Here is a 17408-nt window from a genome sequence, read left to right as displayed (position 1 = left end):
TTCTGGGATTGTATTATTATTTAAAATATGGTTTTTCTAGCAAAATAAATGAAAAAATATGGTTTAAAAAAAACTACTTTGTGTTCAAGCGCCTCAAAAGCATGCAATTTTCAATATTTTTTTACCACAATTAGGTTCATATTCTTAGGAAATACAATATGTTGTTAATAAAAACAAAATTGCTGTTAATTTCAGAGAAATATTGCAACTTCGTCAATTCCCACCAGCCAGACACTCGGATGGCGATCGTCCATGGACAGCACGCTCTAACGTCACTATCACCCGCGGAAATAGTTTCAAAAAAATTTGAAAGTGTACCTAAAAATATAAATAAAATATGCTCTAAACTTCAACATTTTCTGATTATTGCTTTTTTGTTCAAACAATTCTCGAAAAACACCTCCTAAACCGGTTTCACCCTTTAAGGGGGAATACGAAAAAAAGAAGGAACTGTTCTTTTCGTTCTGTTTGCTATTTTAGCGTGACGCACTTCAGAGGCGCAGATGCAAGTGCGTTCAATTTCTCTATTCGATCAAAAAGAAGTGAAAATATGATGCATTAAACTCCGTGAAAAAAAGCTACAAAATATACAGAAAAACGGCTGTCGTACGTCACGTTACAATTTTACTTTAAAAATTACCCTAAATATTTAGAAACTTGCGCACTACGTACGTTCTAACAGGAAAATTCCGAAGTTCACTATGCTACAATTTCAAATCTAAAAATGGCTGTTCGAAATATTAATGCATGCGAAATGCTAAAAGCAACGAAAGTACATTTTACATTTGCTAAAAGTAGAAGAAAAACTGCCGCGCTGAAAATGTTGCATATTTCTGGGTGTTCTTTAACCTATTGGGGACGAGTGTCGGGCTATAGCCGCCCACGCCATTTTACCGTTGAGGGCCCGTGTTGGCATATATCCGCCCAAATTAGTTCGTAGGGGACATAAGCTGGATGTCATATTCAAGCAATAAATGCCATGAAATTATCTAACAGATTATATATATATACCTATAATTGGCGTGTACACCCTTTTTGGGTGTTTGGCCGAGCTCCTCCTCCTATTTGTGATGTGCGTCTCTTGATATTGTTCCACAAATGGAGGGACCTACAGTTTCAAGCCGACTCCGAACCGCAGATATTTTTATGAGGAGCTTTTTCATGGCAGAAATAAAAATTCGGTATATAGCCTGCCAAATTAGTGCGTAGCTGCAAGATAAGATAGGCATAGGTATAGTAAAAGAGTCACGTTTTCATTCAAAGATATTTGAGGCCATTAGCGTTGAAGTCTTAACCTCCTCATAATGTAAACTAACGATGTGAGACGACAGTAGAGCCTGAATGAATTTCAATTCTTCGATTCAGTCTCTCAGTGTCACTGCCAGAGGAACCAGCAGGCTTTTTATACATTTTATCCTACACGCGATGGCTAAGCGATCTAGAGCAGTGAAATCCGTGCAATAAGGAATGCACTCAGGCATTTCAACATTAGCCGCGATAGCAGTTTGTTTATAATAATTTTTTGACTTTATGAAATTTTTTTCTTGTGCTAAATAAATCCTTAGTTTTTAGAACGTTCAACGTATTCAGTTCCTTTACTGCGCACACTAATACCTCTCGTCCTCAGCGACGCTCGCCCGTCGAGTAGCTTCGTTCCATACGAGCAAATATGAGTATTTACAAGGCTGATGATAGATTTACCAGGTTTGGCCATTAGCCAGGGTGAAAAATGACATTGAGCTGCGTAACTTCGGCTGCCACGTGCACTCGAAAGCAGAATTCTGCCCTCTCATTTCACGCCTTTCCAAACACTCGCCCAATTAGACGTTGTTCAGACGGTAAACGAAGCGAAACGAATTTCCCAATTTGTAAGTTTGTGAAATATTTGAAAAAAAAATAAAACTGTTCTTAATAAATATTAGCACGCTAAAAGTATGCGAGCGCCGTAATCGGGTGACTCAAATCGAACTTTTAAAATATTTTAAATTTTTATTAAAAAAATGCACCAACTTTGCATTTTCTTTCCTCATATCAGGAGGTATGCCTCTGTACACTTGCAAGTGGAATAGATATAAATGAATTAATACTTTCTTCGCAAAATTACTTCTGCAACGACCAACAGCGAATCATCCATATATAAGCTTTTACGCGTACCCAAAGCATTCGCAAAAATTGCATGCATGGACGTTGCAAGACATTAATATTAACATTCATTTCAAATGTGCTTAGCAAACTGCTCATTTGTGTGCTAGACTCGGGAAAAAACTGAGTGCTCCGACAAATATCTCTTTCCTCTTATTGCAATTTCTAGCCAAAAAAGGCAAAGCAAATACTAATTTTTAAGCTCATTGTTGACTAAACTTAAATTTACATTATTGTCAACACAAACATCTCAGTGACTAAAGGGCTCAGGAGTGTCTTGTGCACAGTGCTGTGGATTGCAGTGTGTATTGGAAAACTTAATTTTTCGAAGATATTTCTTGAATAACGAAAACAAGAGTTGCTCTTGTGATAGGTATGGCCTAGGGTGGAGAAAAATAGAACTTAGTAGGTTGTTCATCTATCTTGATCGACCTTCCATTATGACAGTAGTTGGCATAATCATCGGGGACTGCCTAAAGGGCGCACGGGGCAAGCGTTTGGGGATTTCCTCTAATGACTGTGAATGTGGCAGACACAGCTGCAGCAGTGAGGAGAGGTGGAAGTGGAGAGTGTTGGACGTATTTTTGCCACTGTACCTCACTTGTCAGAACGCGAGATCACTACAGTGTAAACAGTTATTTCTTTGGATGTCCGATAGACTTAGGATGCGCAACCATTCACAACCGACGTATTTAATTGTTTATTAGAGAATTGAAGTGGTTTTACCTTATTGGAAATTAAGAGGAGTAAACTAGGGTCAAGCAAGTGGTGCCTCGACAGCTTTTAGGTCTAGTGAGCCCTACCAAAGCTAATCGATCGCATCGCTGTCTATTAATATACCTTGAAGTTGGAAATTTTTGATTAAAATAAAAACCAAAATACATAAATATAAAAATAAAAAAAACAAAAAAATATATAGCGGGTGTTTTTATAGCTGCATGAGAAGTATCGATATTGATAACTATGGATTGGCAGCTGGGAATCGCAAACTCTGTTGACATTTCTATTCGGTAAGGTTTGGCAAGTCATCATAAATCGTTTAACGACAGAAAACCACATGCAAATTGTGGAAATTTACTTTGCAAAAAAAAAATAAAAAATAAAAACAAATAAAAAAAAAATAAAAATTAAAAAAAAATTTTAATTAAAAAAAATTAAATAAATAAAAGAAAAAAATTAAAAAAATCTGTTCGCGTTGTTTATAGAGTGAAGTGTTGAAGAAGACGCTAAAATGTCAATACGTGGTCGTTCTCCACTTGTCGTCTATCCTTCGACGAAAAAAAAAAATATTAAAAAAAAATTTAAAAATTTAAAAAATCTGTTCGCGTTGTTTATAGAGTGAAGTGTTGAAGAATACGCTAAAATGTCGATTCGCCATCGTTCACAACTTGTTGGCTTTTGTCCATCGACTACGTGGAAAATTTTACATACATAAGGATCTGGCCTTACCTGCCTACAAAATACAGCTCGTGCGTGCAAGATTGACGCCAAATCTCCATAGTTTGCGTTCGCATTTTTGCTGATTGAGCTCTTTTAGATTTATTATTCAGATTTATTGGAAAAAGTCAAAAATCAAAAATCGTACTGATCGAATGGACCACTTACACTTAACTCGTAGCCGCGACGGACATAAGCCGGATGTCATCGTCAAGCAATAAATGCCATAAAATGAGCTACCAGATTATAGTACAAAAAAATGCATTTCAACAATATCTCGGTTTTGTGTTATCATTTTAAGTTCTCCAGCTCGTAAGAGTACACCCGTTATAGCTATGGCATACATGGATTTGTGGTCTACTATTAGTTTGCGCATAGTGCAATGTATCGCAGTTCAGTTCGGTATTATGCATGTTGTTGTTGCTTAAGTTGTTCCAGATTCCCTGCTCTTCATATTTATGCCAGTGAGCGATACCGTAATTTTCTACACTTCAGCTCCCTCTAATCTAAATGCATGCTTTGCGCGCCCAAAGATATGCAACATTTACAGCAAACGGCAATACTTCTGTTTGTACTAATGGAATAAATATGTATGTAAATATGTATAAAAGCAACATCTACATATTTGCCAGGCTCATTTCGTAATTTTCAACCTATAGCTAATTTTGAATTTTAATGCAATTTTTTTTTTTAATTTTCGTAGCTTTTTTGTGATATTTAATTGAGAATAATTGTATGTGAAACCAAAATTTGTGCTATTCACGTTTTTACCTTGCTTTTTTTTGCCACAATTTGGTGCTACTATATAATTAACCAAATTTTCGTAACATACTTTCAGGCGTTGACTCTTACTTTTAGGCAACTGCCGCCCTCATGCGCACTCAATCGCCAAACACTTGAATTCTAAAATTATGTAGTGCAGCTTTTGAAGACCTAAATTTTTTACACGCTCCGCTGCTGCTGCATAAGATTTTAAATAAAAACGTCTATGTGTCGCAAATTTAGTGATTAATATTATAACCTGCATGTGCGACTTGTTCAAATTGCAATTTCAATGCAAGCATGTACATATGTAGGTGTGTATGTTGCATTACATTTGTTTTTGTTGTTTTTAACATACAATTATTTTGTTTGTTTTATGTATGTATTTATAGTATTTAAAAAAAGTGTTTTACTTTTGGTTTTGAGGTAAATTTGGCAAACAAATTACATTAATTATTTAATTAATTAATTACGTTCATTAGTTATATAAGTTAATCATAATATGTATAATCGTAATCGTAATTGTAATTGTAGTCGCAGTAATAGTTATATAATAATAATAATTGTTGTTACATAATAAATACATACATACGCGTACTCTAGAAGAATTTCTTCTGCCTTCCACTTTTTTTGCTTAATTTATTTGCATACTCGTATAATTTGTATGTCCATTTTTGTCAGGTTTCCTTTCATTGTTGCTTCTTACATATAGTATATATATATGTGTGTATGTATGTATGTATGTATGTATGTATGTACATATGCATGGAGATGCCCTACAACATATATTGATTTGTTGTTGTTGGTTATAACGCCAATCATTAATTTCATGTCCTCTATGCATACACATACATATGCATATATGGAGGCGTGAAAGGCGTGAATACTTTTTGTGAAGATGTTTTACGTTGCTTGTTGCTACATTTGACAAATATCCTTAGTGGTTTTGTTTTCGTTTTCTCCCTCTCTTTCTTTCTTTTTATGCATCTTTCTCCCTCTCTCTCTTTCTTCTTTCGTCCTTTTTATGACTCTTTCTCTCTCTTTTTCTTCTTCTTTCGTCCTTTTTATGACTCTTTCTCTCTCTTTTTCTTCTTCTTTCTTCTTTTTTATGCCCCTCTCCCTCTCTCTGTCCACTTTCGTCTTTTTTATACCCCCTCTCTTTCTCTCTTACTTCCTTTAACACTTCTCTTTCTCTCTTTCTTCCTTCCTCTCTTTACTTTATCTTCAGTACCTACGCATTTCTGTATTAAATTTTTACATTCATGAATTTTGTATACTTTTATACCCCTTCCATCATAATACGTATTTGCGCATGTATGCATGTGTTTAAAGTTTACATTTAATCCCGAATTATGTAATTTGCAAAGTATTTTCGTTTTTCTTAAGCTTATTTTCTTTGCTTTGCTGTTTCACTACTACATTCATACATACACTGTAACACAGAGTTGTATTAATTGCTCCCAAACACCTTTCGCGACAGTTTTGAGTATTCCCCTCTGCTGCAGCTGTATTTTTGTTGTTGTTGTGAAATTATGCTTTGCGCGTTTTGCGTTATCTCACTTGGTTAGCGGTGCTTTTCCAATATTACTCATACCCTGCAAAGGATGTGAGCGCCAATGCCATCACTGCTGCACTGATACGCGTATTGAAATGCCTCCGCGCTGCACTGCTGTCTGGTGTCTGCTGTATACGAGTATACCTCCCTTTCGCTTCGCTCAAGTCTATTTCATCAGCTATGCTTTAGCAGTTTCTCTAAAGCTCTCCTCCTTATCTTCATGGTTTCCCCTTCACTTCTTGTGTTATTTTACCTCAGGCGACTAGTGTTGCTCTAAATGACGTCCTCACTGCCCTCTCGTGCAGCACTGTTTTTGTTTTTGCTCGCTTGTATTTGCTTTTTGTTTTTTTTTTGTTTGAGTTTATTTCGGTGGTGGAATGATTACTTGTGTCTTGTGCCTTGTCACACTACTCTCTTAAGACATTCCATTTAATTACAATATATATATTTATAATATTTAGATTCACCCTTCAGTTTGCCTGCTTTGCTGCTCATCCTTTCCTTCGTAGTATCATTCCTTCAAAAAGATCCGCCTTCCCCCTCATGATTCTTTAAATTTGTTTAACTTTTAACTTAAAAATTAAAATCGTTGCTTTATCCTTAAAAATTATAGTCTATTAAAGTTCTTATTATATTTGTCGCTGTCACTCTATTTTATGTTGCTGCTGCTCTTATTACTGCCCCTCTTTGCTCTCGTCTGTGTTGTTACTCGTATAGCTACTGCTGTATGATCACGGCTGTTCTCATTTATTTCAGCGTTGTAAGTTTGTTTGTTTTGTTAAATAAATTTAAATGAAAATAATTTGGTTAAGATGGGTGGTATTGTTGGCTGTTTGTTGTAGTTATTATGGTAGTTTTGAATTAGTATCTACTTTTAGGCGGCTATGGCCTCATTTTGCCGTCATTCCCATTGATGCGGCGATGGCGGCAACTCGGAAGGATGCGCTACAGTTGAACTGTAAAAATGAACACAAAAAAATGTTTATATATAAATGAAAATCTCGAAATATTTTATATCAAATGAAATTTTTTATGCTTATTATTTATAAGAAAATATCACAAAAGTAAGCCAACTTAAAATATACAAATACAACAAATCATAATAAAATACAATACATACATACATCAAATATAATGTGACAAATATAAGTTAACTACGACTAACAAAAATGTTTCGAAAAAAAGTTTGTGATGATCTCAAAATGAAAGGCCGAGTTTATTTGAAACCAACCAATAAGGTGATGTCTATAGGAATGTGTATCTGTATGTGTGCATAAGTATTTTTGTATGAGTTTAATTGTAATGTTTTTTTAAGACAATTTCAGCCGCGCCATGACTGATTTTGACCCGCAAGAAGCGTACTAGTATGTATTAGTTTGCGCGCAGTATAGCAATTCAGGTAGTAGTCTGGTCAAATACTTTTTTTATAGATATTTTTCGGGATTTTTTTTTCAAGAACATAAAATGCGATCGTTTTGATTTTATAGCCTGTCATTCTGGCAGGTGCTGCAATAGGAGGATTTTTTTGAAAAATAACAAAAGGGCGAACTTTTGAAAAAGGTTTGTTTTTCTGTTCGGTATGTTTTGCTGAAAAGGAACGAGGGTAGCACCTGCCAGAATGAGAAGCCTACAGAATAATAATCAGTTAAACTTTTTCATTTCAGATTCCCTGAAGAGCCAAAATCGTGTTGACAAGCCATTTATCTTTTTTTTTAAGACGTTGACTTTGGCGCCAAACTATTACAAAAAAAATATGTCAAAAAAAGATTGTTTTTTTATACTATTTGATGTCAATAATAACATACTATAAAATCAAAAGGATCGCATTTTATTTTCTTAAAAAAAATTCCTAAAAGATATCTATAAAAAATGAGTATTTGACCAGACTACTACTACTTCAGTGCCATATTATAAGATGGTTGTTGTTGCAAATTAACCCCTTGCCGTGATATTTAGCTCGATGAAATTCGGACCCAAGTGTTACGCGTCAACGCGTGGTAAACAGATTAGACTGATGCGCGAGAGAGGTCACAATAAGCGCCGAAATGTAAATGCCTCCGATATAGACACTTTGCTCAATACTGCTGTTGTGGAAATAAACTCTACACCTTTTCTATTTATTATTTATCTGAAATCCATTCATTACATTACGATCTATTCACGAGTCTGGCTCGTCATATTCATGTTTGGGGCAAAATTTTCATCACGAGTCAGACTTGTTAAAGCACCGTAAGGGGTTAAGATTTTCTTGAAAAAAAAAAAAAAAAAAAAACAACTGCAATCTTCTGTTCTTGTTGTTATTCGATGCCATTCAATTGCATATCCAAGAAAACACATTTAAAAAGAAATTGTCTTACTGTCCTCCTCTAACAAAATTCGACTAGGCAAATATCAAAAAAAAAAATTAGATAAAAAAAATTTTAAAAATTTTAAAATTAAAATTATTTTGTTCTTACGAAAGCGTTCAGCGTTAAGTTATTTACTTTATTTGGCTAAAATAAATAAAATTCTTACAAATCGTTAATAAATTATAAAATTTCATATTAGAAATATAAAGAAAAATTAAAGAAACATAAATAATAGGCCTCTTCTGTTCGCTATTTCCCCGCTCGCTATCTCTATGCTCGGTTAACTTGATGAAAAATTTGCATGAACAACAAAGTTAACGAGTAAGATTCGCCGCTAGCGAATATGACTATAGCTCATTATACTGGTATACCGCACTGCCTTACCAACCCATGCAATTCAAGGCAGCTCTCTTCCCGCGTTGCCAACATCTATTCACTTGTACCAGTTGCTTCATTTATTCGCCATTTGCTAACTCTTGGCGAAAAGAAGAGGCTTAATACCCATGGAAATCAACAATTTGCTCCAAAACAGGTTCACAATTTATGGAGAACCCATTGAAAACACCAACAGCTTCACCTACCTACGAAGCCAAATCACATTGGCTGGTGGAGCAAAAGACGATATTGATGCTAGAACCAAAAACGCCAAGGCAACCTTTGCATATAGCCTATGCAAGCCTCAAAAACATCTGGTTTTCCAAACCGTTGACAACGCGCAAGAAGCTACGAATTTCCAATTTGAATCTTATATCCGTGCTACTGTATGGATGTGAAACGTGGTTGGCGTCTGTATTTGCGACGCGGAAGTTGCAAGTACTTGTGAACAACAGATGTCTCACAACTATTCGCCGTATCTGGTTGCCCGACAACTGGATTTCAAACGAGAAACTCCTTGATGGAAGCGAACAAAAGCCAATAAATATTGAAATACGACAGCGAAAATAGAAAAGGATTGGCCATTCACTGCGCAAGCCTGCGACTGACATAAGTATAATGGCGCTGGTCTAGAACACACAAGGATCACGCCGCAGGGGACACCTAAAGGATCTTGGTGACGTCGCCTTGATGAGGAATTTTTATTTGACGAATCTATCTCATAGACCCAAATTGAGACGAAAACGAAAAGTAGACAACACTGGCAAACATTTGCTTTGGTACTATGCGCGCAAAGCCGTCACGATAGCCTCTAATAATAGTAATAAAAATAATATTTTAACTAATTCCGATTCGGATTTATTTTTATTCATAATGTGACACTTATGTCCGGGACTGTAGCTGCAATCGTTTTTTGGGAGGTGAAGTTTTGTTAGAAAAACGCGCGTCTGGATAGCAGCTTCATGTTTTTACGGGTTCCTCCCCGTGGGAACGACAGAGGAAACGATCCGACTTTAAACGAGTCACCTTGGCAGCATTCCTCAAACTTTTTTAAAGAAAGTTTATGGTGTTCGAACGGCAACAACGGGGTCAATAACTTTTCGCACAATTTTGTTTATGGATACCAAATTTCATTTAGCTGAATGACTCTTACATTGCACAGGTAACAGCGGTAGAGAAAAAATAACAAAAGTAAAGTATTTTATGTAGTTTTGCTTTTGGTTGATAAAATTTCAAAATCTATAAACAAAGAGTGATAATTTAGAAACATTTACAAACAAAAACAAAAACAAATCAGCAGCTCTACCAGTTCAATGTGGCTTAAGCCGAGACATAACATAAAATTGTTTCCATATCCAACACAAAAACAAAAACAATCCAAGCATGTTAACAGTGCAATTTTTCAATTTTTTCTACATTAAATTAGGAGTTAGTGTGAGTTCCAAAACGATTTTCAGTGAGGTCAAGATCAATATATACAAGGTGGCGCAAAATTAATCATCAAATTTTTTTAACAACATTTTTACTAAATAAAAAAAAATAATAATTTTTAGTGATGAAAATCATTTTTTGATCCTTGCGCGCTTCATTGCCCATTTGGTTGTATACTGCAGTCGCCATTTGCAAAAATTATAAGTCTTCCGATGGGGTGATTAATTTTGCGCCACCTTGTATATATTAGAAGCACTGTGACCAAGTGTAAAATCCCATTTTCAGATAATTTGTGCAGACACTAATTTGTTTAGATACTAATTTAAAGCTCAAAAGCACAAAGAGCGCCTCTCAACATAAGAAAGAATTTCGTGTTTAATTTCAGTGCAGCGACAGCAACAAAATACTGGAATTTTTGGACAATTTTGGGAAACAATTTTTTCTTCTGTCAGTTTAAAAAAAAAATGCACCATATAACGAGTGTTTTTTAAGAGCTTTAGAAAAGGTAATACAAAAAGGAGATATTGTGTGTGTGAATTTTGTTTTGTATATAATCTGGTTGATCATTTTATGGCATTTATTTTTCGAATAGGACATCCGGCATATGCCGACCGCGACTACGAGTTAGATGGCCCATTCGATCAGTCCAATTTTTGATTTTTAAGTTTTCCTAATAAATCTGAATAATAAATCTAAAAGAGTTCAATCAGCAAAAATGCGACACAAACTATGATGACTGCTATTCTTAGTCGAAGCATAAACGCCAACACGTTGAGAACGAGGACGAATTGGCAATGCAGCGTCTTCTTCAACACTTCGCTCTATGAACTACGCGAACAAATTTAGGTAAATTTTCACAATTTTGAAGCGTTGTTTTGACGTTAAACGATTCATAATGGCTTGCCAAACGTTACTGAACTGAAATGTCGGTACAGTTTCAAATTCTCAGCTGTCAGACCATAGTTAGTCTATATCGATAATTTTTATGCATAATTATAATTCCGTATAATCCCGCCGTAGCCGAATTGGTTGGTGCGTGACTACCATTCGAGAATGTGAAAGTTCTAGAATCAAATAATAGAAATAGTTTTTTTCTAATAGCGGCCATCCCTCGGAAGGCAATGGCAAATCTCCGAGTGTATTTTTGCCATGAAAAAAGTTCCTCACAAAAAATATTTGCCGTGCGAAGTCGGCTTTAGGCCCTCGCCTCATTTGAAATGGTGTTTCTTAGGTGTTTCTTTAAAAGCGTGTGAAACGGAAACGAAAACAGATTTTGTATTTTTGTTTACAGAGTTTCATTTTTCGATGTATTGTTAAAAAATCCAAATTTTTTTTTTTTGCCACACGAGGTTCGTTCAAAAAGTTGTCAGCCTACAACTTTCGAATGGTACTCACGCATCAAGACGCGCACCACAAATAGAAGGAGGAGTTCGGTGAAACACCTAACAGAAGTGTACGCGCGAATTATTTATTTATTTTTATATTTCCTGTCTCCTGGTTCTAAGCTACCTCTCCACCAATTTTCAGCCAAATCGGTTCAGCCGTTCTCGAGTTATAAATAGTGTAACTAACATGATTTTCTTTTATATATATAAATTTATATATTGCTTTATATATAATTGTCGTCTACACGGTTTGTTGAGTTTTCCCGCTTAAAATACAGGAGGTAGGGACTACTTTTTGTTAGGTGTATTTTTCGAACTCAATGAAACTGAGAAGAAACACATATTGCGAAAATTGCGTGCTCTTATTTAGTTGGTATGAGGCTGTATACGTAAGCTGATTGGAAAAACTTGAGTAAACATCGTTACGTTCTTACGTAACTCAAGTTAAGTTTGCGTCTAGAGTAATTACACTCTTATACTGCATCACTTTTGATGAAGTCAATTAAAGTGTTCACCTTTGTTTAAATGTTTTTTATCTAATTTTGTGGTTTCATTTTGGTTTTCCATGTGAGCGGTGCTATTTACAACATGTGCTGCCAAGAATGTCCTGTTCAGTAAGAAATGAAAAAAAAATACGCGGAGCTGCTTTGAACATTGATGATTATTTATTGCTAATTTACTTTAAACATTACTGCAAAAGTAGAGTTTTTTCGCCTGTAACTCGAAACTAACTAAATATATACTATGTATACGCTTAGAAGGCTTAAGGCTTCCTCGTTGTAAAACCGTCTCAGAATGTCAAGTTGAACAAAAGGGAGCGAAGTTGTAGATTTTTTAATGCAGCAATCATTTGAAACATGATTTTGTGATGTACGTGATCAGATCTACCTTGTTTATTATGCCAGTTTAAAGTACAAAATTACTATAGCACGGCGTAAATGATTCGCATAAAAAATACGTAATCGTTGCTGTTGAATAATCGGTGAATGCCATATAAATTTCAAAGGCTTCATCTAAGCGTCCTTCAAACCACCATTTGGGCATTTTGAAAAAAATAAATAAAAAAATCATATATGAGCGAAAATTGTAGGCTTGGTTAGTTGTTAGTCAAATAAGGCCGTTTTCGCAATGACAAGTGAACTCATGATTTTCAATCTCACAATAGTGAGATAACTTAAGGTTAAATCCGTAAATATCATTAGTTAACACTTCTAAATTCTAAGTTGTTTTAATGCTCATTGAAATAAAAAACAAAAAAAAAAAAACCAATTGAAATATAAAATTATTCATTTAGTGAGATTTACTGTATCATTTACACAAACTATTATAGTGTAGTGTTCATTGAATACTTGTTCGGAGCCAAGAAAAAATTCGCAAAAGGGCTATAGTTTTACTCAGACCGGAAGGCATTGGTTGTATTGTCTCTGCACTTGTCGAATGTGGAATTCTGAGAGCAAACTGGCATTTAGGAAATTTTAGGGGTTACATGGGTTTCGTGGGTTCAAAAATCGATTTTGTTTTTTTTTTTGTCTTATTAATTTCTTCAACATCTCAAAAATAGTATCCTAAATTTTCAAGTCGATCCGAATAATAGTTTCGGAGATACAGCATTTGGAAGGTGTGCGCTCCAAGACACTTTTATTGTTACTCAAAACTTTAAACGCGTTTTTCTCGTTTCAAAGTCGGTTGTCAAATGTTCTCGAAAACTACTCAACCGATCTTGATGAAATTCTACACAGGTGTTCGAGATACAATTTACTCGTGCTTGGACGAAGGATGGTTTTTTTTTTCAATTACAACTATTAAAAAAAACCATGTTAAGCAAATTTGACCGAAATTTTCATTTTTTTGGAAAAATGTCTGCCAAAATTCCAATTTTTACTTTTTTTTCGTTGCTTCGTTCAAGCACGAGTTTATGGTCTTAACTAAAACACTTATTTTTGTTTTTTATTTTCGATGATCCTGTCAGGAGCTATGCTGACAACGAAGATGCACAGATGCACCTTTTTTTCGAGGGGTCACCGGAAATGACGTCACAATGGAGAAGCTTTAATTTTTTTTGTTTTTTTTGAAAATTTCAGAAATTATTCTAAAAAGTTGGAATTAAATAAATAATTTTTTACATAGAAAAAAAAATTTAAAATTTGCCTTCTTTTACCCGACGAAACCCATGTAACCCCTTGAGAATAGTTGTTAGGGATATGGTGTTACTAGGGTTGTCTTTTATATTTTGCGCCTTTGCAACACTATGTGTGATAAGCTGTAATTCGATACATTTAATGAAAAAATTTGGTATTTTTGAGCATAAAGTTACCATTAAAATTTTCACTTATGAGCTCTATTTGCTCTTTTTCCGTTAAGTTGAAAACTTCGTGTTGCCCAAAATATGGAAGTAACTCGCGAAAATTTTCTTGCGTTGATTTGATTTTCGACGTGGATTATCGTGACAGGAGGGTATTGCTCAACTTACTTCGACTTTTGGCAGCGAAGCGCTGGTACAACGAGTTCCAACGTGGCCGTCGATCCTTTCAGTGTGAATTTCATGAAAGTCATCCAAAAACGGTTGTTGCACAACAATCGATGCTGTGTGTCAATTGATAATTCAAGTTCGTCATGTGGCATATATCGAGATAGAGGCATCTATGGGCACTAGTGGCGTCAGTATACAATCAATATTGCATGAACATTTGGTCGTCAAGAAGATTTGTGCTCGTTGGATAGAGCATAATTTGGCAAATTTCCCAAAAAAGCACTCGGATTCGTGTCGATAGGTGTAAAGAAGTGTTGAAGAAATTCAGAGGAAGTGGCTCAAAGCACGTCTATGACATCATACGAGTAGCAAGTGACGCATTTTGGATCTATGCATTTGATCCCAAATCAAAACAACAATCGACAGTGTGGGTGTACCAAGTCTAAATCCAACAAAAGGTGTTCGCGGAAGACGCAATTCAAAGCAAATGCTCGCCGGTTTTGTTTAATAAAATCTTGTTATGTCGCAACTGCACTACGAAATAAACTTGAAGCAGTCGTCGCTTCTGAGTGGTACGAAACCTTTTGTTTGCCAGCAGTTTTCGAAGAATTAGGGAAAAGCAACCGCCGAAGTTGAATTATAAAGGGTGGTTAAATTTCAAGGGCCGATGTTGAATGTGAACCACACCTAAACGTCAAGTTTTTTTCTGCATTTCATTTGACATTTTTTAATTTCAGACTAACTCAATTTGAACCATGGAAAGATACACATCGAGCAACGCGTTAAAGCTATTCAGGCTTATTTAAAAACGGGCGTTTAAATCAAAATGCATATCGCGCACTTCGTGATTTTTTCGGTCAATTTAATTAATTTGATTTTCACCTCAGTGGATTCGTCAATAAGCAGAATTGTCGCATTTGGGCGAATGATAATCCAAGAGTGATTGCCGAAAAACCAATGCACCCACAAAGAGTGACTGTTTGTGCGGTTTATGGGCCGACGGCATCATTGGGCCGTATTTTTTCCAAAATGAGGCCGGTCAGGCAGTTACTGTGAATAGTGTTTGCTATCGTGAGATGATAACGAACTTTTTATGGCCTGAATGGGAAGATATGGATGTGGAGGATATATGATTTCAACATGACGGTGCCACTTGTCACACAGCTAACGAAACAATGGCTATTTTGCGCGAAAAATTTGATGGTCGAATAATCTCACGTCGCGGCGATGTCAATGGGTCGCCAAGATCATGTGATTTGACACCGTTGGACTTCTTTCTTTGGTGTTATTTGAAAGAAAAGGTGTACGTCGATAAGCCAGCAACAATTCAAGAGCTAAAGGATGAGATAATTCGGCACATTAACGGCATTGAACCTCAATTATGCCTCAGTGTCATCGAAAATTTGGACCATCGGATGGAGGTGTGCCGCCGAGACCGCGGCGGTCATTTGGCCGATATTTTGTTTTATACGTAATTGCGCCATACTAATATTATCGTAATAAAGGGAAATGACAATAATTTCTTAAAAAATTTGTATTTTATTCAAAATCAACACCGGCCCTTGAAACTTAACCACCCTTTACTTCACCAAAACCCTTATCGGCTCACACGGGAGTCTTTTTGAGCACTCAAAAGGTCAAATTAATGGGTAAACCGCCTCACAGCCGTGATTTTGCAGCTAATTAATTCATTTTTTTCCCGAACATCAAAATGAAAATGCGTGGTCAACGTTTTCCAATTCCTGAAAAAGTTCGTTTAAGCCTTTAAACAGCTCGTTTTGGAGGTATTCGCTGCCGAGTGGCAAAAGTGATTTGAAAATTAGTTGCAGAAGCGTTGCATTATTTTGAAAAATAATGAATCACTTTTTCATTACTATTTTACTATGTTTTCATTATTGGGCGCAAAATATAAAAGGTAGCCGTCTTAAAATAACCAATTTAAATTAAATTAAAATTAAAATTAAAAGTAATGTGAAGTTAATGCAAACATTTCACAACTCTATACAGTAGATTCTGTTTTTATGCGGTTTTGAAATAGTGCGGTTTTTTTTACAATAATTAAATCTAGAATTGTACATATAAACAAGATTCTAAACCTACAAGTATGGAACCGCCTGCATCACTATCCAGATCAGACGTGTACATTTCCTCAAGTGACGGAAGTGATTTTACGCCAAATCCTAAACGAATGTGCAACATGCGGGTATTGTCTGATTCTATTTCTGACGATGTAAATTTATTTTTCGATTCTGACGTTTCTTAAATAAAGATATAATTTTCAAAAATACAATTTTTTGTTTATGCGATTTTATTACATTATTTCAGATTTATGCGGTTCTTAGCACTTTATAGTTTTATTATAGAACTGGTAGCTTTTTTATGCTGTTGTTTTTTATGCTGTTTCTTGCGGAACGTATATACCGCATAAAAACAGAATCTACTGTACTTCCATTTCATTTTGTGGCCTTTCAGCTGTGGCACTTCTGCTGAATTTTAGTGTCGATGCTGCCATTTTTGGGTAAACTCTTTTGCTCACTTTTTATCAGTTATTTTACTATTTTTTATTTTTTAATATTGGGATTTTTTTCAGATTTCTCACCAGATACGGACAGAAATGACTCTCTTGACGCTTAACTCACTACTGTAAACTCGAAATCAACTCATCCATCTGAGTTGAAGATAACTTCAGCTTAACTCGGCATTGCGAAAACGGCGCTTAGTAATTTAATAAACTCCAGCTGTGTTATTATGAGTACCAGTTTTGTAAATAATAAAATACAACATGAATAGGCGTGTCTAACTAAGTGTTATCAGGAACAGTGAAGAGTTCTACTCAGCATAGATGAATAACTAAAACTACGAAAATTGCGTAATTTTAAACTAAATTGCTACGAAATTAATTGAATTCAACAAAATTAAATGATAGTGAAAGATGGTTAGATTTAATTATAAAAATACCAACGATAAAAAAGGCGATTTTCAGTTAAATGCAGTTTAGTTTAGTTTGGATTCGATTTGAGGGAAAGAAGGAGAGATAATTTATTATCTACTAAAAATCACTGCTGCATCTTTTTTTTTTTTTTTTTTTTTTTTTTTTTTTGTTTTATATATTGGATGGAGGTGGTATTTGTTTATTGCACACATACAACTATACAATAGGTTGAGAACGCGTTTGCCATATTATTGAATTGTATTAATTACATAATTGTCCTTTCGCCTGTAGCCTTTCATGAGTTAGTAATAATTTTTAATTTGTTTTTACGCAGCATTTTGATGTTTTCATGTTCTGTTGTTGTTAGACGACGCACAAAATGTAATACACAATAATGTATAATAGCGAAAAATTTGGAAAATACCACAATGCAGCGGCTATATGACGGTTGAATTGGGTGCATGTGTGTGTGTATGCGTGTGTGTGTGTGGGATGTGAATTAATTTGTGTTTAGTTTAATATTCTATATTTTATTTAGCTATGGCTTATAGTGTATGCATGATTAGCAATT

At 35.1% G+C, this 17408-nt stretch overlaps 1 protein-coding gene across 1 annotated transcript in view; it reads right to left on the bottom strand.

Annotated features, from left to right (window-relative positions):
• Window positions 1–5662: 5662 nt before the first annotated feature.
• Window positions 5663–17408, bottom strand: part of LOC128860260 (serine/threonine-protein kinase NLK-like) — a 136168-nt gene continuing 124422 nt past the window's right edge. The window contains exon 7 of the mRNA XM_054097673.1: window positions 5663–6852. Within this exon, the coding sequence (XP_053953648.1) occupies window positions 6798–6852 (55 nt within the window). The 3' untranslated portion in view covers window positions 5663–6797. The remainder of the gene's footprint in view (window positions 6853–17408) is intronic.

Source organism: Anastrepha ludens, chromosome 4, assembly GCF_028408465.1.
Source record: "Anastrepha ludens isolate Willacy chromosome 4, idAnaLude1.1, whole genome shotgun sequence".
In the NCBI taxonomy this organism is placed as follows: domain Eukaryota; kingdom Metazoa; phylum Arthropoda; class Insecta; order Diptera; family Tephritidae; genus Anastrepha; species Anastrepha ludens.
Note: the sequence above shows the minus strand (reverse complement) of the source record. Positions and strands in the feature narration are given on the sequence as shown.